At 41.2% G+C, this 24,421-nt stretch overlaps 1 protein-coding gene across 5 annotated transcripts in view; it reads left to right on the top strand.

The window, feature by feature from the left end:
• Nucleotides 1-24,421, top strand: part of STXBP6 (syntaxin binding protein 6) — a 63,557-nt gene that overhangs the window by 31,203 nt on the left and 7,933 nt on the right. For 4 of the 5 annotated variants that reach the window (XM_032947988.2, XM_032947992.2, XM_032947993.2 and 1 more), the window contains 3 exons: nucleotides 8,004-8,134; nucleotides 12,455-12,623; nucleotides 23,545-23,702. In XM_032947988.2, coding sequence (XP_032803879.1) covers nucleotides 8,004-8,134; nucleotides 12,455-12,623; nucleotides 23,545-23,702 — 458 coding nt within the window. Of the gene's footprint in view, nucleotides 1-2,179; nucleotides 2,891-8,003; nucleotides 8,135-12,454; nucleotides 12,624-23,544; nucleotides 23,703-24,421 lie in introns of those variants that run through there. The other variant, XM_032947991.2, reaches the window with a different exon arrangement.

Raw genomic sequence — 24,421 nt, 5'->3', positions numbered from 1 at the left:
TGCATTGATGTCTAGGTTATTTATGAGCTAGATTTGAAGCTTTCGTGACTGCAAGGATTCATACTCTTTGGGGGTTTCGGTAAAGTTACGTAGGTAAAGTAAAATAAATTAAAATAAAAGAAAACAATTAAATCACGACGTTTTGAAACGTCGTGATTTAATTGTTAGACACGTCCTCCTCAGTGAGGCAGATGTGATAGCTGCTTCCCCTGGTGCTTTTTCATTGCAGTTTCATGACGAGACCAGCGAGGCTAAATATCTTTATACGCATAGGTGAAATAAGTTACCTGGAGTATGGAAGGCGAGGACATGAAATGAAGGGGTCTACAAACATTACATTGGTGACATACTGAGATAGTAACAGGCACACGCTTCTTGCCCGTGCTCCATCCAGTTACTGAGGGGTTGCGCAATCAGAGGGGAGGCTGAGCTTGTCGCTGCCTCACCTCTCGTCTCTTCCTGTATTTGCAGCGGAGCTCCGCAAATTTGGCGATTTTGACTATATAAATGATTTTAATCGTACAGAAATGACATTTATAACACAGATCAGTGGAAAAATCTTTATATTTATTTGATTTGATTATTTTTATTTACGTTTAATAACAGCCATTTTCATTGGAGTATGACAGGTGAGGCTCTGCCTCCCCTGCCTCCCCTGACCACACGTCCCTGGTGCTGGCTCTAGCTAACATTCGGGGATGGATAAAGATGTGAGGCAGAAAGAACAGGTCGTGATCACTTGTTGCCATTATGGAAATAGCCGGTGGCAACTGCTGCTATTTTTAAAATAAATCAACTGTGACCACCATTATTGACTTTGCCATGGGAGCATTAACACAAAGAGAAAATATCAGTCAGGCCACACTCAGGCCGTAAATGGAAGGTCAAAAATATTCAGACACAAATTAATATTTGTTTATGCATTTTTCAAAATCCTTTTCTCATAAGTTCGCTCGCAAATGTAACATTTTAAACACATATTTTTGGTTAGCCTACATTGCTAATACAATTATAATTTACTGCAATTCGTGTGTAAGGAATCTCATTTTGGCCCCATCCATTCTTTAAGCAGCTCATCTGTCTCTCCATTTCTATAACTCTTCCCACATCTCTTTGCCAATTTTAATGAGCGATATGTCAAAAGTAATTTGGCTTATCATTACGATGTTAATTATCCCCTCTACCATTTACAATGTATCTCAGCACATGATGCAAGCTCTATTTAAAATAATACAATCGATAGGTGTTAGCATATGAAACGTTGGGGTGGGGGGGAATTCCCATCAGAATGTTTAAAACTGTTAGTTCAGCACATACTATAAACAGGGGATTGAATGATAGCTAGTCATACCGTTGATCGGGGCAAAATCGCTTGCAATTTAAGAAGTGGTTGGCTTGGCATTAATTCGATGATTGCGGTAATGAAGGTGGTGGGAGTGCGTCTCTATAAATACCGCCGCTCTCGTGGTGTTCATAGTCACAGAATAGCAATACGGAGTGGGATAAGGTGTAAGGCACTTGCTTGCTGTTTTGAGGCTTTGCGTAAGCTTTAAAGAGACGCATTTGGAATAGATGTTCCCATGACAGTCGGAATCCGAATCTCTTTATCCAGGAGAAATCTGATGAGCTATGAAGCTCTTTTTTCATAGATGCCCAGTAGGGGGGGGCAGGTCAGAAAGTTACAACAACGCACAATGCAAAAAACGATGGGAGTTCAAAATATAGGAAAGGTAAGCAAATCACTAAAAAAAATAGAATAGAAAGTATGATTTCAAATTGCATTGCAAAGTGTGCTTCGAGTAATTGACAAATCGGCAACCTTCCATTCCGATATCAGGCAGCCACTGGAGCCATGCACTTTTAAATCGTTTGAAAACTCATTTCTTTAGAACTCCTTTTTGTGTTTAGTTTGCTGCCCTTCACCCGCACCGCCGATTAGTATGGTTGTCTGCGCAACGGTGTGAAACAAGTTCAACATGATACATACATACAAGATTAAGGCAAATTTAAATTCTATTTTGCGTTTGCTCGAATCCAGAATTTCTGGGAGATGAGTAGTCATCGCACACTCTCTCTCTCTCTCCTCCAGGGAAATTGCTGAGCAGACAAAGAGCAGGCAGTGAATCTGCTCCTCGGGTAACAAGAGAGCAGGAATGGTTTGTATTATGATTCGCAGTTGGGTTACACGGGCCAGTAAGACCTCACAATAGTGGCTTTGATTTCGGAATTGTGTTAATTTGGAAATACTGTATCCAAAGAGGCAATGCCTTAGCCTGGATAATATGAAATATTGTAATTCAAAGAAAAATAAGACGACTGCATTGGTGTCTTTTTTTGTGACAAAGCAGTCCAGTTGACAGAAACAAATCATGCTGTCACACAATTCAAAATGTTCACATTGTAAACGTTCTCAATTTTCGACATGAATAAACAGACTCGTACAAATACTGTACGATACGTGAGCAATGTAATGTGTCTGTTATATGTGTATATTGTGTATGTATGTATGTTGAACTTCTTTCGCACCGTACGTAGCCAACCTTGCCAATCGGAGGTGCGAAACATAATACCGTACAGCCTTTATTCAATCCTCTGCCAGATGAAGGCCTCGCCACGTCCTGCTTGTTTGGTCATACTTCACCAGCCTGGTCAATGCAGGTTCGTGCAGAGGAGGGCCCAGTGCTAGCTTCAGACGTCACTACTTACTTTTCATGTCCGTCCACCAACACTAAATGTCATTCCAGCGCTTGCAGGTCGCCTGCTGCGAGATATTGCGCAGTGCGGGGGCACTTCCTCGGTGGGTCGGCAGAGCAAGACGGGCTGCCATGCGCAACACGAGCTTGTCACCGAATGGGCCGCCACGGTGGCGAGCTGTTAACGACCTCGCCCGGTATGCGGAAGGTTGCGGGTTCGATCCTGGCCCTGACGCCTGTTTGTATATTTGGAGTCTGCGTGTTCTCCCTGCGGTCGCATGGATTTTTCTCCGGGGGCCTCCAGTTTTTTTTTCCCCTCCACATTTAGGAACGCGCTTTTAGAGTAGATCGTTGGGAGCGGCGGTGTCGTGGTTTTCGCGCTGCGCGATGAACCCGGCGACCCGGGTTCGATTTCTGCCCACGGCTAACACCGGCGGCGAGCATCTAAACTGGTCATGGGCCTCCCCCAGGTGGACTCAGCCTTAAATGAGTATCTCTAACAGCACTTGCCCCAACAGTCTGTTCAGGCTATATGGCGATCTGTGGCGTTGTGTTTTTGTTAGTTACAGCTGGGAATTGAACTTGGGTCACTGGTTTCATCGTGCATTTTCACTAAGTACTGCTGCATCTCCGCTGGATTAAGCCTAACCTAATTTATATTTTTATTATTTGACGGAATTTTTATTCCAGGCACTTTGCGTTTGGATTTACAGAGCTAGTGTTTTTCATTGGGTGATTTGGTTGTTGCATCCCTACAAATCCATTGCCCCTGGTGACTTAACAAGATGAATTATTGTTCTCTTGGGACCTCTTATTGGTGTGTGAGCAGAACCGTCGAGACATAATTGCATTTCACAGTTCCGTCCCATGCACTACTCCCATACAAGTCACTCATAGTGGCATTCTGATGTATGGAGAGAGGACAAAAATGGTAAACATTGGCAGATGTAATCAAATATAGGTCCTGCCATGCCATTTAATACTGTATCACCTTTTTCAAGGTTTGATTGTATTCAGCCAGATTTACCAAGAAATCCATCCGAAGAGGCTGTCTGTGCTTTATTTAAATATAGAGCACAACTTAGCTTATCCAACTCTTTAGAGACTTGGGTATAGGTAGGTACAGTATGTCTAAAGGGTGATTTTTTTTTCCAAAACATCTTGAGAAATTACACCACTCATGAAAAATGTTACTGGATAAAAATAGAGATAAACTTGACATAAACATGGGAAACTCCTGTTAGAGGTAAGCGAATGTCTGTAAGATCAAGAGTACAGTAGAATGCTGCATGTGAAGAGCTCGGATTTGTGATCACCTGCAGAAAATGACAGTTACACCGTGGAACATATACGGTGCTGTGCTGGGTGTGGGTGGTTAATTGGTTAGGGTGCATATGTGATGGTCGAATTGTGGTAATACATTTTTTGTTGTGAGTGTTTTTGTTTTGGCGCCATTTCTTATTTTGTCAATTCGTTTTGATTTAGCTTTGTAGTAGGGTTTTCATTGGCTTGGTAGTGGCTCTATTTGGGATTGTGGGCCTTATATATAATTAATGTACAGCGTTATGGGATGCTATTACCATGAATGACGCGATATAAAATTAAAGTATTATTATTAGATGTGACGTTAAGCTGTACACTTTCAACCGTGTTTTTGATCTCATGTCACAATTCACTTGTGTGATGCATGTAAACGTTTTCATGATAAAAAAAAATTTCCTCTTATTGCTAAAATATTTTTTTTGCACTTAATTTACACCCATTATTTGCCATTAGATATGTCACATTCATTACGACACCTATATTAAAAGTTGAGCTAATGTAGAGCATTTATCGCACAGAAGAATCAGCCATTAACAAATACCATTTCTTTTTCTCCATCATGTGCCTACGTCTATAAAAAAAAAAGGAGAAGAAATTGGATTTTGGTCGACACGTGCCCCAGTAAATGACCTAATCTATTTTGACAAGTCGGCCCAGATGAGAATCCTTTTATAGCATCCTTCAGGCGCAGATGGACACATTCGGTTCATTATCTGCACGTGCATTATTCTTTTTTTGGTGAAAGATAAAAAAAAATTGAGCTGAAGCAGCTTCATCGTGCAATATCGTCGTCACAATGGTAAACATATTCTTGGTTCTTTCGGTAAAGTCACGTAGAAGGGAAACAATAAAATAATGAAAATATAAAACAATAAAATTATCACGACGTTTCGACTGCAACACAAGCAATCATCATCATCAGGTGTGAAAACCACAGCAAGAAAATTTGAAAAAAGATGAGCGTTTTGAATTATATTAATTAAAAAAGAGGGATTGCATTGTCATTCTCTCAGCCGACAAGGGCAATGCCACTGCCATCATGGATAAAATAGAATATAACAACAAAATTCAAGAATTACTCAACGAGTAATTCTTGCATTTGTGAAAGGCCGCAGAATCAGTGAAAGGCCGCAGGATTTCAGACAGAAAACGAGCCAGTTTGTAGGTGGGGGAGTTGATAGTAGAGACGATTGGACGAAGGGGTGTATCTACTTTATGTATTTTTGGTAAGCCGTATAATCTTGGTCGCCTGGCAGCAGAAGGTTTCAGCGAGAACTGTTTGGTTTGATCAATTAATGCGGTTGAATCAGAAATGATTTTGTTGGTTTGTATGACGAGGCTGTTGGTGGGATCTCTTTTTATTTTTGTATAGCTGTCATCGTTGAGTAATTCTTTAATTTTGTTGTTATATTCTATTTTATCCATGATGACAGTGGCATTGCCCTTGTCGGCTGAGAGGATGACAATGCAATCCCTCTTTTTTAATTAATATTATTCAAAACGCTCATCTTTTTTCAAATTTTCTTGCTGTGGTTTTAACACCTGATGATGATTGCTTGTGTTGCAGTTGAAACGTCGTGAGAATTTTTATATTTTTATTATTGTATTGTTTCCCTTTACCGAAAGAACCAAGAATATGAATCCCTGCAGTCACGAAAGCTTTAAATCAAAATTTAATGGTAAACACGTTAATACCGTAAGACAAAGATCCCCGTATAGTCTTAACGGACTGCTGGGGCAAGAGCACCTATAAAGGCTGGCATGGCACACGAGGGGTGGGTGACCAGCACCACGCCCGACCGCCTTTGTCTCCCTAGTGGCGATGCTTACACACTGCACCAGGTGCTCTATTGAGGCCGAGTCGACCTAGAGGAGGTCCAATGCCAGTTCAGATAATCGTCTCTGGTGTTGGCCATGAAGGAAGCACTTTCACACAGATACTGATCACGCCAAATATATTCACTTGAATTCGCGCGTGTCACGCACAATTGTTTCCATGGCGAGTGGAGTTAATTCGATTTCTCAACTCCTAATGCTACTTCTGTTGTTCACCAACAAATATATGTTGGTTGTAACGTCTTCCTAGCAGGGCTGGCAGTGGCTTGCAAAAAGTCTTGAATTCCAAACGTGATCTACGTTCACACATTTAAATGTACATTTGCATTAAAATTCACTTTAAGAGTGGGCTATCGCTCCTGAACAAGAGAAGCAGGATATAAAAAATACACAACAATACAGTGATTTCATTGACATATAAATTACTGATTACGCTTCAAGGGCACAGCTTTGGGGTAGGGGGATATCCTTGCCTCGGTGGTGAATATTGATCGGATGGCACCAGTGTTTTTATCACAGATATACAGTGAGGGAAAAAAGTATTTGATCCCCTGCTGATTTTGTACGTTTGCCCACTGACAAAGAAATTATCAGTCTATAATTTTAATGGTAGGTTTATTTGAACAGTGAGAGACAGAATAACAACAACAAAATCCAGAAAAACGCATGTCAAAAATGTTATAAATTGATTTGCATTTTAATGAGGAAATAAGTATTTGACCCCTCTGCAAAACATGACTTAGTACTTGGTGGCAAAACCCTTGTTGGCAATCACAGAGGTCAGACGTTTCTTGTAGTTGGCCACCAGGTTTGCACACATCTCAGGAGGGATTTTGTCCCACTCCTCTTTGCAGATCTTCTCCAAGTCATTAAGGTTTCGAGGCTGACGTTTGGCAACTCGAACCTTCAGCTCCCTCCACAGATTTTCTATGGGATTAAGGTGTGGAGACTGGCTAAGCCACTCCAGGACCTTAATGTGCTTCTTCTTGAGCCACTCCTTTGTTGCCTTGGCCGTGTGTTTTGGGTCATTGTCATGCTGGAATACCCATCCACGACCCATTTTCAATGCCCTGGCTGAGGGAAGGAGGTACATGGCCCCGTCCATCGTCCCTTTGATGCGGTGAAGTTGTCCTGTCCGCTTGGCAGAAAAAAAACCCCAAAGCATAATGTTTCCACCTCCATGTTTGACGGTGGAGATGGGAGTTCTTGGGGTCATAGGCAGCATTCCTCCTCCTCCAAACACGGCGAGTTGAGTTGCTGCCAAAGAGCTCCATTTTGGTCTCTTCTGACCACAACACTTTCACCCAGTTGTCCTCTGAATCATTCAGATGTTCATTGGCAAACTTCAGATGGGCATGCATATGTGCTTTCTTGAGCAGGGGGACCTTGCGGGCGCTGCAGGATTTCAGTCCTTCACGGCGTAGTGTGTTACCAATTGTTTTCTTGGTGACTATGGTCCCAGCTGCCTTGAGATCATTGACAAGATCCTCCCGTGTAGTTCTGGGCTGATTCCTCACCATTCTCATAATCATTGCAACTCCACGAGGTGAGATCTTACATGGAGCCCCAGGCCGAGGGAGATTGACAGTTCTTTTGTGTTTCGTCCATTTGCGAATAATCGCACCAACTGTTGTCACCTTCTCACCAAGCTGCTTGGCAATGGTCTTGTAGCCCATTCCAGCCTGTGTAGGTCTACAATCTTGTCCCTGACATCCTTGGAGAGCTCTTTGGTCTTGGCCATGGTGGAGAGTTTGGAATCTGATTGATTGATTGCTTCTGTGGACAGGTGTCTTTTATACAGGTAACAAGCTGAGATTAGGAGCACTCCCTTTAAGAGTGTGCTCCTCATCTCAGCTCGTTACCTGTATAAAAGACACCTGGGAGCCAGAAATCTTTCTCATTAGAGGGGGTCAAATACTCATTTCCCTCATTAAAATGCAAATCAATTTATAACATTTTTGACATGCGTTTTTCTGGATTTTATTGTGGTTATTATTCTGTCTCTCACTGTTCAAAATAAACCTACCATTAAAATTATAGACTAATATTTTTTTTGTCAGTGGGCAAACGTACAAAATCAGCAGGGGATCAAATACTTTTTTCCCCTCGCTGTAGATGAACACTTAGAGTGGCCATGCTTGATTCCCACAGTCACCAACAAGAAGCCGTTGCAGGGCTACATCACAAAGGTGAAGCGATTCGAGGGGGTCTCCTCCTTCGTGCGCCGCTCCCAGTGGACGCTCGATCAGCTGCGACAGGTCAACGGCGTGGACGGCATCCGGGTAAGGTTTTAGAAACGTGCGTTGAGAGTCTTCAGCCGCTGCACACTTCCACGTGATGATCCACTTCGTTGAGCTATCATATGTGGCCGGGTTGCTTCTGAAAAAAGAGCTATTACAGCCCAGTGGGCCCTTACCTGGTAAAGTGAAATAAATAATAATACAAATGTTGAACATACTTTGTTCACACGCGCCTGCCACAGCTGTGTAGTTACGTTATGATACAATCTCGATTTATCGAAGCATCTGAATGCAGCCGCATTTCAAGACACTGGTGCATTGGGCGCAATGGCGGCGAGATGTTAACTATCTCGCCTGGTATACAGGAGTTTGTGGGTTTGATCCCGACCCTGACACCTGTATATTTTGAGTTTGCATGTTCTCCCCGTGGTCACTTGGATTATTCTCCAGGTCCTCCGGTTTTTCCCTCCACATTAGAAACATGCGTTTAGAGCTTTGTTTGCTGCTATAAATGTCCATGTAATGAGCCACTTCGTTGAGCTATCATTTGTGGGCAGGTGGCTCTGAAAAGAGCTATATAGCTCAGTGGGCCTTACCTGGTAAAATAAAAAATAGGTTAGTTTATAGTTTCATCTTATTTGGTTCTTTCGGTAAAGTCACGTACATTGAGAATAAAATAATAAATTGATAAAATAAAATAACACAATAATATTCTCACGACGTTTCGGCCACAACACAAGCGGCCTTCATCAGGTGAAGGGACGAGACTGTCTGGTAGGACAGCGCTGGAGTGAAAAAGCCACGCTCAGATCACGACCTTTAAGCTGTGTGAGAAGAAACAAAGCGCCTTGACAAAAGAATTAGCATATAATTTAGCATTGAAATGGCTGAGTGATTAGCTTGTGACTGGTCACAGAAATGGCTATGTTAAAGTTAAAGCATACACATCCGCAGAGGCACCCCTTGACAAAGGAATTAGCATAGAATTTAGCATTGAAATAGCTAAGTTAAAGCATACACATCCGCAGAGGCACCCCTTGACAAAGGAATTAGCATAGAATTTAGCATTGAAATAGCTGAGTGATTAGCTTGTAACTGGTCACAGAAATAGCTATGTTAAAGTCAGAGCATATACATTCACCGAGGCACCTAGTACAAATCAAACAGGAGAATTTAGCATTGAAATAACTAGGCGAATTTAGCATTGAAATAACTGAGTGATTAGCGAGTGACTGGTCACAGAAATGGCTATGTTGAAGTCAAAGCCTACACATCTGAGCTATTCACAGTAACTGGGTATACAATACAATATATAATGAATACTAAATAGTGAACCAATAAAAACTAAAATATAACTTACCTTAATGTTATCAATAAACTCTATATTCTCCAATCAGCTAAGCTACCAACAATAAGTCGTTATATATCACAATGCTATATGGCGAAAAAATGGGTGGATTCTTACCCTCAACTTTAGCAACACGGAAATAGTTTATAGTTTATTAGAGGATTAGGCATCTTAATGCAACCACATCTCAAGCCACTGGTGTATTAACCATCTCAATGCAGATACAGTACTGGGGTACTGAGCATCTCAATGTAGCCGAATCTCAAGACACTAGTGTATTGAGCATAGAGATTGTCGTGAGTTGAAGGTTTCAGCCCTGGCCACCAATGACTACACGCAGTCATAGTAATAATATTTAAGTTTTGTAAGGCACGTTTCACATGTAGATCCCAATGCGCGCACACACACACATAAATTTACATATTCCAACTTTTGGAATTCAAATTCTGTTTGATTGACATGCAACAAACACTCTTTGAAAGGATAGTATGTAAAAGGTGTGCCCCTGGTTGGGTAATGTGACTTCGGAAGTTGTTCTGTGAGACCATTTTCTGGGAGCAGCTTTTGACACGGAGTGGTACACTGCTAGCTGTCAGAGTTCCGTCTTGTAATAATGGTGCTGGTAGCTTGATCCAAAATTATATTGGGGGGAGCGGGGGTGTAAAGAGAAAAAGAAGGCAAAGAGAGGATGTTTATTTAAGTCGTGGATGCCTTTTAGTTAGCTGTATCAAGTGGAGCTGTTTGATAGCCAGCCAAAGAAATCAAGGTGCCCCTCTCTTGATAGGTGGCTCAGAGGTCACAGCATTCAGTCAACACCACTTTTTTATCTAGATTGAACACTTTTCTTTAGAACTGCTTTTTGTATTTAGTTTGTTGTCCTTCCTCCGCACCTTTGTTTAGCACGGTTGGCCACGTACGGTGCAAACGAAGTTCAACATACTTCTATAACACACCACTGACATCCTGGATTCAAATCCTGGTTGTAGCCACCCTGGTTTAAAAATACAAAATATGCTTCTTACATACAACCACCTCTCTATTAAGTGTAGCCATAACTCTACCTGATCTGCTTATTTTCATAAAGTCAGCTAATACTATAGACGAGTACATATTGGTATTTTTTTAAACATTTGTAAACATTATTCATATTTCTCATTTCAATGTCAAACTAAGATCATGTGCTTGAAGTGTGTAATTTTATTTTACTTCCAAACATTTCATCACCTTACAACTCATACGTCGAAAGAATGCCACATACATCTACAGTAATATACATTTCATTACTTACCAATGGTTTATGTTTTTATAACAGTCCAAAGTGGCCTTTCGGTGTATAATATCCCATGAGAGGTACTTATGTTTTCTCAATCTACTCTGGCATTTTCCAAGGCATCCCTCAAGCAATGGTTATTAATAATGCCTGTCAAAAATGAATGAGTAACCCATTGATTATGCTTTATTTAACTGTTTTTTGATGCTCACGCGATCATGAGTTAGTGCTGGCCTAAGGCAGCTTGAATGCTGTAACAATCTGAGGATACATTCACTGTCAACAAATATTATCTCTGGTAATGTGCCACAGAGGTAGAGAGTGCTCTTATATTTAATTCACTTAGTCATGCACTTACAATGGAAATGATTGGTTTTATTGTCATGCGAAAATCATTCCTTTCAGTGGCAGAGCGGGTGTATAATCCCTGGAACAGGTCACTTGATTGGGATCTAAAAAGTAGTTCTGTGGTATCCACTTATGTGAGCCACTCTTTAACATGATGAGCTGCACTATTCTGCGAGAGATTTTGCACGGATGCTTTGTCTCTTGACAAGGTACCAATAGCACAATTGGAATTCCATTCATGAAAAAAATATATCAAGCAATAAGCCTATTCATAGATTCACTCACCTGTGGAAGAAGATATAGTAACTTTATTCTCTACAGTTAGCATATGTGGATATGTACATTTAAACCATGCTAATTTAATGAGAAAATAAATAATCAAATACGTTCGGATATATCTATGGGACCCTTTTGCTAGTATCAAGATATTGATTGATAAAAAAAGGCTTTAGCCTTTCTGGTATAAAGAAAGGTGTTAAGATGTTCAAACCCCAAATAGACACCTATTACAAGGCATCAAATCTGCATTCAACTGTGGTGCAATAAATTTGGATGTCCAATGTTGTAAATAATCATCTTATATTTGTCCTGACTCTTTAAACATGTTGTGTCAACATAAGCATTTTACATCTCACCATAAGCATCTTAAAAACATTTCTACTTAAAGAGTTGTAAAAACAAATGGATAATATTTATAGTCTTGTACAAATCTACTTCTGGGGCAAGGGCCCTCCAGGTCATGTCAGGCATGGCAGTTGATCGATCAGACTTCTCAATGCTCGCCAGTGCGGGTTGCTAAAACAGTGCCCCGGGACCAGTTCTGATGTTCCGAGCTACTTAAGTTAGCTGCAGCCAGGAATCCAACTCAGATGATCAGGTTCAGAGCGCAGGTTGTGAGCTACCGCACCACCTCTCCCACCAAAAGAGTTCCGATATCATTCGTATAAAAATGTTATAAATGCCACAATTGAACCGGATTGCAGATACAATACTGTCTAGCTTGGGTTTTGTAACAAAAACATGTGTGCATGCAATGTATACGTACAGCCATTTAGGGTACATTAATACAGACTACCACGCAGTATAATGGACCAGCTTTAATTTCAAAGCATTGTGCACAGTAATGGATTCAAATATCCTAAATGTTCTAATGCCTTTTCTTTACCATTTGCTTTAACAATGAAAGATCAAGGGTTAAAAAAATCACAGTGGGGGGGGGGGGGGAGAAGCCCAATGTAAATAAAGTATTTGAGAAACTATATTTCATCTTTGATGTAAAAAAAAATTACCCTCTATCGTTGACTGCCATGCAAGCCTCTTTTTCCCACGCCTTCCTGTATTTGCCGACTTGATGTTTGGTTCGTGTTTTATATAAATATGCAACATTGTTTCGCAGGACTGCCCAGAGTTTGACCTTCTCTTTGACAACGCACACGACCAGTGGGTGGCCGGGACTGCAGCTGAAAAGGGCTCCTTCCTGCAGTCCTTACACCACACATGCCAGCGGCATTTGGCTCAGAGACTGCAACCAGATTTCCTCAACTGCCCTTCCCGGATCCTCGTCGGTGAGATTAAAAGGCGATCTGCCACCCGCACGCCCGGATGAACCGTCACGTGTATGTATATACGTATCGCCATCGTTGTTGTCAGCCATCTGGTCAGCCATCTGGTCAGCCATCTGTCCACTGCTGGATGAAGGCCTTCCCAAGCCATACGCATATCTCAGTTTGGCGATACAGCAGTTCATCTAACACGTTGCTGATTTAATCGTAATACATTCTGAACTCGCGTTCTGTTTGACTCCGTTTTGTTTTTACCTTGCCCCCACTTTGATTGCATTGTCCATTACAATTACAGTTATATCGCTGTTTAGAGTGGGGTGACCTCATAGTCAGCAATGTCTTTGTCCTCATTAAATTCACCACGGGAAGTGATCAGAGGCTGGTGGGATGCACTATACTGGAGTAAAAAGAACATCGCTAATTACACAAAATATAATTGTTGATTATTGTTCTTTTTATTTCAACAGTCTCTCGTAATTGCCCAATGTCATTGACCATATGCACCACAGACATTCTCTTTATATTACCTGAAAACGTGAAATTCACACTTGCGTTTCCCTGTATCATCATGAATTGACAATCCGGATAAAGATCACTGATTATTTATTAACAATGCATAACCTCTCCTAATTGTTGGTGCACAATGATGTATACGTTTTCTCTCCAGAAGTCACATCCATTGTACAAATTATTATAATTGTTTAGTACATTATCGTATTGATACACTGGAATGCTGATTACATAGAGCCTTAGCTGTGTACTTGAAGTCTTCTTTATTTCTGCTCAAATTGTATTCAGGCTATTCTAATTTTACACTCGCTTTGTTTTCCAAGCAAAAATGAACAAATTGATTGTGGCATCTTCACTGTCCTAGAAATTAAGTAAAAGAGACGTGGAAAAAAGTTGTTATTTTCTTCAGGCCAATGAGTAGCTGAAGTTCTGACCCATTTTTTTCATTCTCTCTGTCCTGCACATTCCCTGAATTTTAGTGTCCGCTAATGATTTCCCTCAAGGGGCAGTGTCTCCCTTTCCCTAAGTATGAATTAATAAAGCACTGGGTTAATACTACAGTGTAATTTCCAGGTACCCTCATCTGTGTGTGAGGGCTGGTTTGGATTAGTACAACCTCTGCTCCGAGTACGAGGCAATCTTTTGCACTCTGCAAAAATATGCTTGAAAATCCCAAAATGGCAAATTATGCAGTGCATACTTTTGAATGCGTTTTACATCAAAATCACACTTTTGAACAAAACTGAAATGACGTATTAATTGAGCATCATTTTGTAGTCTCCAAAATGCATTTCACATTGTTAAATAATTACGTTAATATACACTACAGCCCTTTTATCAATCCACTGCTGGATGAAGGCCTCCCCATGCCATGTGGGTTAGTGGCGGTTATTTCATCATACTTCACCTCTGGTCAGTGTGGGTTGGTAAAGGTAGGTCTCACAAACGTGGGAGCATAGAAGTACAGTCCTGTGAAGGATGTTGCTGCGCATTCCTACGCTGGCTACCACTTAGCATTTATTTTCTTCAGGCCGATTAGAAGCTGAAACCGTTTTTGTTTGTTTGTTTTAGCATCAGCTAATGATTGTCCTTCAAGGGACAGTGTCTGCCTTTTCCCAGGGAATTAATTAAGAAAGCACTGGGATGAAATTACACCAATATTATCTGAATCGTGGTCGTCCAATGCCTCCAACTTGCTTCCATTGCAAGTTGGAGGCATTTCGGATGATTTGCTCATAGGCATATTAGTGTTGAAAATATTTCCCTGGCAATCAGGTGGAGTGTATGGAATTTTGTTAAGTCATTAAATAATTCCCGTTTTATTGATTATCTCCACATACAAATAATATGTTTGAGTCTATAAGCGTTTTGGCCCCCAGACTTATTCCACCAGTGTGTGTTTTGCATTCTTGACTAATCAGCCTCGGTATGAAAGCAGTTTAGGGTTTGCAAGTTTATATAAACGCTGCTGGTGAATATACATTTTTATGTGAAGATGCAGATTGGAAGGTAATTTATGTATAATCTAATCATTCTCCACTACAAAACTCGGTGAGGTTTTAATACAATTAGTTTTAAAGACCATTTATGATTTTACTGCTAAACACCATCATCATCCATCAATATCATCATCAGCCGTGCTCTATCCACTGCTGGATGACAGCCTTCCATCCCACGATCAAACCATTCCTCACAGTTGAGAGCTGGCCATCTCGAACCTACACACGAATTGATCTGAGGGCTTCGCAATCGTTAAGTAATTTTAAGTTTCATCTAAAAACTTACCGTTTTAAACTTGCTTTTATTTAATATTATTTTATAGCATAATTTTTTGTATGCCTTTGATATAAATGTATTATAATGCAATTTTGTTTTGTATGGAAATAGCTTTTATTGTTCTTGCGATTTAGTCTTTTGACAATGTTTTCTTCTATCTGTACAGCACTTTGCATTGCATCTTTTGCACGAAAATAGTGCTATAGAAATAAAGACCCGATTCATTGATTGATCTCATCACTCCATCTCTCTACGGCCGTCGTCCACTTAGGCACGAATTTTTTTCGATTGTCATGCCATCAACTGCTCACCTTAGTACAATAGTAACCCTATATCTGTTGAATGTTTCTTTAACTTCATTTTGTAATGGTTCTGTGATCGCTCTATGGTGGGCGCCACGGTGGCGAGATGTTAACTACGTCGCCCGATATACAGGAGGTCATGGATTTTCTCCGGGTCCTCCGGTTTTTCCCTCCACATTTAGAAACATGCATTTAGACTATTTGGCTGCATTTGCACATGATATTCCACTTTGTTGAGCTATCATATGTGGCCAGGTTACTTCTGAAAAAGAGCTATGTAGCTCAGTGGGCATTATCTCGTAACAAAAAATAGTTCAGTTTACTTAATTACTCAGCCGTTTTACGCTCTAGGAAATGTATGAATCAACGTTTAATTATTTTGTGGAATAGCTTTGGTTTCTCACATGACAGTTTTTTTGTTCCGATTTCTGTTTTCCTCATTGCTTTACTTCATTGTTGATTTGTTTTGCTGCTGTGGTTTTGATGACCCAGATCACTTGCAAATGAGACACACCCTGGGTCTCGAGTTATCACCTGCTTACACAAAATAAACTGAGATGAAAGAACATACTTCTCCACTTGCGACCAATTCACAGCTCTTTTTGATCTCTATCCTATGATATCACGTATTATATGTTTTCTTCCTATAGCAGTGTTCGTGATGGACTTGTTGAGTTATTTTAATTATTATTATTTGTGCTTCACACTCTCACAGAACTCGTCTGATCAGGTTAATAATTCACTGGGTGTAAGGACCCACATTCCTCAACTTCCTTCAGCAAATAAACTGTTCAATGTTATTTCCAATGCCCCTACTAGCTAGCTGTCCTGAGTTAACCCAAGATTAGATCTCCCACTGACTCGGTCACATTTATACAATGAGATTTGTTCTATTGTATTTGCTCAGGCCCCCAATGTTGTGTCGACTCTATTTGTAGGCTTAGTCATCTTTTAAACGCCACCAAGTCTACAGATGACCCTTGGGTCTTTCATTTTGTTGAAATTGATTACTATTATAGTTTTGACAATATTTATGGTGTCTAAACGTGTAATACAATTTACATAGCTTTCAAAAACAGATTATTTTTGTTACATGGTAGGCTGATAAATGATGAGAAAATATAATTTAAAAAAACTATCTTCAGGAAGTGATTTTTTTTTCTCTCTCCATCATAGCGAAACGAAACACAATCCCTGTGGGACCCTCTCTACATGGATAAAGGAGTTGAGGGATTTTTCTAGAGAATCGCTCCATACTGCTAAGGTGAAACCTTAGGGAGGAGATACAGACTCGCAATGCTGCATTAAAATTATATTATATTCTTGCATATGGCAGCAACATCTTCAGAAGCAAAATGTCAATGTTGAGGTCTTCTAGTCACGAGAGGGCCTTAGGAGAGAGTTCGTGTAGTTTTGCTATTCCTCCTCCATTTAAGGGGTGCGGACTACAGTGGTTTACAATTTGGTCCATAGTTTGAGTTGCCCGGCCGCAATCGCACTACTGTGGCTTGTGTGTTTAATGTTGCATACATGAAGGAGAGTGCATCGGTCTGTTGATGTTTAATGCGTACGATAGTTACACCAATGTGGTTGAGGCATGTCAGAGCCAGGAAGTGCGATGTTTGGGGGTCTGGAATTACGTGGGGTTTTTTTGTTGTTGTTGTTCTGGACATCTGCATTGTTCCACACCGTTCACCAGCGTTCTACCAGATCTGGATGAGATTCTAGGATGGTGACAGCGCGATCCCTGAAAGGAGATCGGGATTTCAGTCTGCGGCGAGGTTCATTGTTGGGGATTTTAGTTGTCGTTGGCAAGAAAACATGTAAATCTCTTTGCAGTTTGCGTAATGTCTCTACAGATTAAACACCAAAAAAATGCATTAAAATAGGAAGTGGGTAACCCCTCCCCTACGGCTCGTGGGTGTGGGGGGGGGGAGAAGGGGTGGCGCGCAGCAAGCGTCTCACGTGAGGCACACGAACGGTGTCAGTTTTGACAGCTGTCAGTCAGGATTGATCGGAGGACAAAAAGGTCATAGATTTGAAGAGCTCCGTGAAATAGATCTTCACTGTTTGAAGTTGATGTTGAATAATTAAATGTCCCGCGATAAATATATTTATTTTTTTGTGAAATAACTTTACAATACGTGATTTTATTTGATAATGTATTAGCTCGTTCTGGGCCTTACTTGAAGCGTCGCGTTTGAGTCGCATATGTTGAGTGTCTTCGTCGGCTGGTTCTTTGCTTGCAAACACCAGGGAGGAGTGTAGTCTGCGTTCGACAGACGCTGCAATATGAACACAAAAAGCTAAAGAAGAAAGGTAAAGGCGCAGCCCCGCAATTTCTCTGGCACGCCACTACCGATAGAAGGGCTTCCACTCGAGGAAGCTCCCGGAGGACATTTGATCGACTTTTTTTCTTATTCCAAGACAAAAGTCTTGGGATATTTGGGGGCACTTTACTCCCACAACGCACGGATTTTCCAATCGATGAACTCTGGTGTCAACTGCCGTGCCTGAAGATCGAACTGGCGACCTCTGCTTTGCAAGTCCAATGTGCTCACCATGGTACGATGGTGGCGCCCATGCAGATGTTATATTTCACGCGAGCACCGTGGATGATGTTCTTATTGGTGGATTAATATGATATATTATTAACGTGGTAAATTAAAGTTTTCATAAATCAAATAATGAATAGAAATTTGTTATGTAGATAAACAGCGATGCTCTGTAGGGAATTCTGCCGTGATTAAAATCTAATGAGGTTTTTTTCTCCGCATAAATTTATCTAAGGACATTCCACTGCGGATGCTGTAGGTCAAGGACACATTTTATGATGATAAACAGCACACTGAATGGAACGTTCAACATGATTATTTTTCCCAAAAGTATTTTTTAACACAACGATATCAGGTACACACCGGGGATATTAAAGGCGGTTGACTCCAGCATAAATACATTATGAATTATAGTGCATTGGAAACCGATCTATACCGCATATTTCAATAAACTGTTTTAAAACAATTTTTTCTATTAAATAGTGTATGAAATGTCAATAAATATTTGCGCACAGGTGCGGTTGAGAACATTTCCAACATTTTCCATCAAAGGTCCTCATTCCAATTGACAGGATGCTGCCACTGCGTGGTGATTGTTGGCATTCTGGACTTTGCAAATCAGAGGTCACTGGACCGATCTCACAGTCAGGCCGATGACACGATGATGCACGTTTCTTAAATCTCTCCACCTCTGTCCTCCAAGCAGTACAAATGGGTACACCGCATTTAGTTGATCGGCAGTTCAACCTCTCCCCAAGGCGTCTGGCCAGTATGGAAGAGTAGGCTAAGTTCGCCTCCAGAGAGGTGCTCCCCTCTAGTGCAGGGCCTTCATCCAGCTGTGTCGTGAGCAAGACGTTGCAGGGCTGCATCATCACCGTACCCTTTCATTACGATTCACAGCTGTGGCAACACAGCAACGTGACACACATCAGCAGTGCAGCAACTTGCTCGCACACAGTGAGCTACTTGACACGCCGATGGACACGGCACTTTGTCAGGGGGCAGAAATTAGTTCTGCCTCGAAACCAATTTATTTCACCATCTTGCACAGATATGGACATGTGGAGGTTAAAATAAAAGCAAACATCAATCCATTGTTTAAATTGTCTGGATTCGTTTAGATTTTAGGTGTAAAAGGATCGATATCGCTTGAGTACAGATAGTGACTTTCGCGAGCGTGAAATGACTCATAATGAGCTCTTTGTACACCTGTATGTGTGTCCCTTGTTCCAGCTGGAATTGCTCTCATAGCCAAAACTGCACACTGCCAGTGTTCTTCATTGTTTACTTGCGAACTTGTGCCGCAGTGTTAAATGTCACGTGTTAAATTCAGGACATTTTATTATTATTTAAATCAATGACGAATCAGTGTAAGACTACTGCACGCACACACACAAGTAAGCTGCATTATTGTTTTAATGTCCACGCATCATCAGGCAAATACAACCAGAATCGTCATCAGGCAAATGCCTGATGATGATGATGCTGTTTGTAGATATGATTCGGAAAAAAAATGGTTCCACTGGGTAGCACGTACTCTTTGGTTATTTCTGTAAAGTCACGTAGATATAAAATTAATAGATCACGACGTTTCGATCACAACACCAGCAATCGTCGCTGAGGCCTCAGCAGTTCTCCTGCTGTCTTTGTCTCACCTGATGACGATTGCTTGTGTTGCGATCGAAACGTCGTGATCTATTAATTTTCTATCTACGTGACTTTACCGAAAGAACCAAAGAGTGTGGATTCCTGCAGTCACGCAAGCTTCAATTCAAGATTGGGTAGCACGTGTGCAGCATTGCGGAGGGATGACTGCCAAGATTGGCGTCAGAGTGTTCTCAACGAGTCTGGCGACCAAGGGGAAGACCTACGAGGGGATGGTAGTGGGAGGCTGTAGGGCAGATCTTGGTGGTCAAGTGTCTAACGTGCAGCAACAGCAGCAGCTGCAGGCACTGGCGGAGGGGAGAAATCATTGACGAATCGCGTTGGCATGATCAGCTTTGGTTGTGATGACATATTGGTCTTGTATTTGCTGTTCAGTTCGCTCGTGGTCCATTAGAAAAATATCAGTAAAGTACAACGTGTTTACTTGCTGAACAAAAGTTTTGTAGGGGTACAACTGGAAAACGTAATATGTACATTGAGTGCAGACTGGAGTGAAAATTAGAACATGAAGAGGCCAGCTGGAGCAGGTTGGAGTGCTTCTGGAAAATATAATTTCATAATGTGAAACAACATACCAATGTGCCGAAAAATTTACGTTTTTAATTGGTGGATATTGCTTGCGATAACATACGATTCGGGAACATGGACCCTGATAAATTAAGTGGAAGAGCAGGTGAAGAACGCAGAAAGAATCATGTAGAGATACATGCCGTGAAACATCGTGTCACTGCACAGCATATTGTGGGTATGGTGCAAAATGGATAGCTTTGGTGATGAATCTGGTTTACTTACATTACCCTGGCAGCAATTTTCCAATTCAAGTCCTGCTTTAAAGATGCTTACCTAACAATTGATTAGATCAGCTGGCAGCAATAACCACATGCAACTATTTAAAATGTAGGCCACACCTGTGTGTATTCACCATACGTAAAGGATGAAGCACTCGTGAAAGTCGCTATATACATCTATATAAGATACGATAAGGTTTACTTCAGTCGTATCTAACGCCAATAAATAAAACAGCGGCATCCTCGATTACTAATGCCACCAGCGTCACGCCCAGAATGAATTTGATGCATTCCATTTAAAAAAGAAGTACGCAGTGTTGTGTTTTTCACATTATGCGTGTGAAATTTCCATTTAAGGGGTCAGTTCACTTATTGATAATTCCTGCCTCTTAAGTGACCGAAGTCTAACGGCAGAATCGCCCTACATGCTCCCGATGTCATCGCATGGCAGAGGCTTTAGGAGGGCTGAGCCTGGTTTGTGACTTCGGTGGGTGAGCGAGCACGAGGGCTGGCCAGGTGTTGTAGGCATGCAGTTGTAAGGTTGCCAGAAGATGGCAGCGTGTAGTGTTAATCACTACCCCCACGTATGTTTTCTCCGGATACTACAATTTCCTTCCACATTTATTCCCAAAATACTCATTGGTGGTATTTGCCAAACAATCCCTATGTAGGACCCAAGTGAAAATGTCTTGAGACTCATTGAGTAAAATAATTAGCTGAAATTGATATTGCAGTATTATGTTAGCATATAACCATAAATCACTGGAACAGCATGTGCACGCATTAATGCATGGAACATATTTGGAAGCCTCTCATTCCTGTTATGGATGTAATGAGGTAATGCCTTTGTTTATGCGGTAAATCGCGTGCTATTATTTACTTCTGTGCCCCACCCACGAAACAAGATAGCATAACAATGAGACTGATCTAAATGGTAAACGTGTGAGATTTGTGAACTTCCCACCAACAGCCAAAACATTTTCGAACATGACTTGTAAGTAAAAGAAGGAAAAGGTTGACGCAGAACACTGTAAGGGATATTGCTATTGAAATGGTAATTCGAGAAAACACATTCACTTTCTTTTGTTTATTGATGTATCGTAACCAGCTGCCTGGAATATTAATGTCGCGCACATGTAAACGTGCAGACATGTACAAATGTGTTTCCAATTTTTTTCAATTTCAAAATTGTGTGTGGTGTAGCTTCTGTGGATTTTCATTTCGTGTACCCTAGAGGGTGGCTGCCAATTGAAGAAGCACTTGGTGCCAGGCTTTTTTTTTAATGTTTGTTCAGAAGATGGGAATAGCACGGATCCTGGTGACACCTACTGGCCAACATGACGGCACCCAACCCATGATGCTTTGTTTGATTTATTACATATCGCAACAGGAATAGCCATCCTGCTCGTTAATGATACGTTGTGCTGAACAGATGCAAAACAAAGCATGTTGAATTCAATCTTGATTTGAAGCTTTCGTGACTGCAGGAATCCATACTCTTTGGTTCTTTCGGTAAAGTCACGTAGTTAGAAATAAAATCAAATAAAACAAATCACGACGTTTAGATCCCAACACAAGCTTTGCCTGATGACGACCGCTTGTGTTGCGATCGAAACGTCCTCATTTGTTTCATTTTATTTCTAACTACGTGACTTTACCGAAAGAACCAAAGAGCATGTTGAATTCATTGGATTTGCTGGTTTATAGTTGTCATTTTTTGTAAGCAAAATTTCCACGTGTGATGGATTGCCATAGTTGAAAATGAGTCTGATTTAAGAAAAACAAACACTTTCCGAAATGTTGTACAATGCAATTGATGTTTAAAATGTTTTGTTGAATTGCATTGTGGGCGTACGGTCATCACAAGGACTACAGCAGTTTAAGAAGGCCCTGTACTACCACCACCACCTTCTCAGCACAGACTTGAGATGGGCAGTACATTTTTTTTGATCCACCAGCGATGGCCACATTCCAAAGAATAAAAACAAATGTCGTTCGTGCAGTTTTGTTCTCGCAATTGCTGAGGAACCACGAACAAGCTGGGTGGCAGCAGCCAGGTGATTAGCCGGTGACAACAATTGCCCCAAGCTCTGCCGTTTTCTCGATATTTATATGTTATCTGACAATGAGTGCTGATACATAGTCCACGTTAAAGCCGAAATAGCCAGGGTCACGTGATAGGTGAGTTATTTGTAATTCGCAGTTGCCTCATGTGGGTTTTAATTGTATATAGCAAGTAAAAATGTATTGGCCTTATTGCTTCTGTGTATCATTGGACTTGTATAAGTGTTGGTTTATTGTGTAATTTTCATAGCAAATGTGGAATGTTATCTGCTCAGTGATGTGCACACATTTGTCTGCGTTCATGTGAAAGCATATATAGGAGCGTTTCCAGATTTTATTTTAATTCATGAGATTTTCAATGTGCATTGTTGTTTGAATGGGTATGCTTGGCATTTTAATATAACATGCTGGAGTAGTGCGATTAGGGTTAGTTCATTGCAATACGATGCCATTCAGCCAGGTTCAATAACAGAGTGCATACCATTGGCAACTGGCCTCTAAATCTCATCAAGGTCCTCTCAAAAAATGAGGAGAGGCCCTCTCCTCTTTTTTCAGCCTGATGACGACCGCTTGCGTTGCGATCGAAACGTCGTAGTTTTTTGTTATTTTTGTTCTTTTCTTTGAACCTATCTACGTGACTTTACCGAAAGACGCAAAGAATAAGGTCCTCTCACTTTCATTGTTAAATGAATACATAGCACTGCATGTTAATATTAGACACGGGACAATGCACCCATCGCAGAGAGTTTATAAATTGTCACTCTTCAGGGTTGTTATCCGATTCAATTAACTATTGTTTTTTTATTTCATGCTCTGTGAGTAGTTTCAATTCTAATTTGTTCTACCTCATCTGTATAAATGTGTTCACTCCACTATAACCGACATGTAACAGGTTTTTTTTTTAAAAAAAAATTATTCATTATCGGTAATCACAGCGTTGTTTGTACGTTTCCTGAGTGTAAAGAATCTAGTTTAAAATCGATAAAGGTGCAGTCCTGCATTTTCTTGGTCACACCACCGCTGGTAGAGAGGAAGCTCAAAAAGTCCCCCTCTAGTCTCGAGTGTATATTGGCCTGCACTCACCCTGGCCAGTCGTCTCCGAAGATTAAATGCTCGGCTGTTCGACAAAGCGATGCGTGAATCGCACTGGGGACCGTGTGACGGAGTGGCGCTGGGTACTCTGCTGCGGCTGTGACCGGGGGTGTCCGCCTGTGTGCGCCGCGCGTGTGTGTGTTGTGTGTGTTGTGTGTGCACGCACGCACAGGGAACAGCATCTTGTGCACGGCGGCGGACAGCGTGACGAGCGCCGTGCAGAAGGCCAGCCAGGCCCTCAATGAGCGCGGAGAGCGGCTCGGTCGAGCAGAGGACAAAACCGCCGATATGGCCAATAGCGCCAATCAGTTCGCCGAGACTGCACAAAAGGTTGTGTGTTGCTTCAATAATGCACGTTCATCGTGTGTATATATACACACATGCACGGGTCTTTTTCCGCGTTGCACATGTCTGTGGCTATATTGCATCGTTTTGGTTAAAGTACAGTATGTGCTGCGGTGATGACCTTTTGTCATTGCCATGTGCATATTTGACAAGAGCCCACGTTTTGAAGAGTGTACGGCACCCGTAATTATCTCTCTCTAATGCAAGTTGTTGTATGCGGTGGAAATTAAATCAGCAAGCTGTTGATGCCTGTGTTGTCACTTACCACGAATTAATATAACAGCCCTCTCTCAATCTAATGCAGGGTGAAGGGCTGCCCACGCGGTGTAGGTCATGGGGATTGTTTTACCATACCTCGTTGTGTTAGTCAGTGTCGGTTGGTTTAAGTGGGGAGCCCCGGATGGGTCCAGACATCTCTCACATCACTAATAAGCCACATAAATAAATGATCATTGTAAGTGTTAATCGTAAAACTAATAGCGAAAATAATAAAGTAATTGGAACTTTAACAGACATTTCAAATTACTTATTTGAAAATGTAAGTTGACTCCAGTTGCATTCATTATACTGAATTCAGAAGATCAAGTGATGTTCGATTATAACTTTATATCAGCAATTATATTACTTATATAACAGTTCCAACAGTTATGCAACTTTATTTTTTTATGTTAACGTATTTGACATGATCTTATTAGAACATACAG

This window comes from Petromyzon marinus, chromosome 6 (assembly GCF_048934315.1).
Source record: "Petromyzon marinus isolate PM22_M1 ecotype Great Lakes invasive population chromosome 6, UKy_Petmar_22M1.pri1.0, whole genome shotgun sequence".
NCBI lineage: Eukaryota > Metazoa > Chordata > Hyperoartia > Petromyzontiformes > Petromyzontidae > Petromyzon > Petromyzon marinus.
The sequence above is the reverse complement of the archived record's forward strand: the minus strand, read 5'-3'. Positions and strand labels throughout refer to the sequence as shown.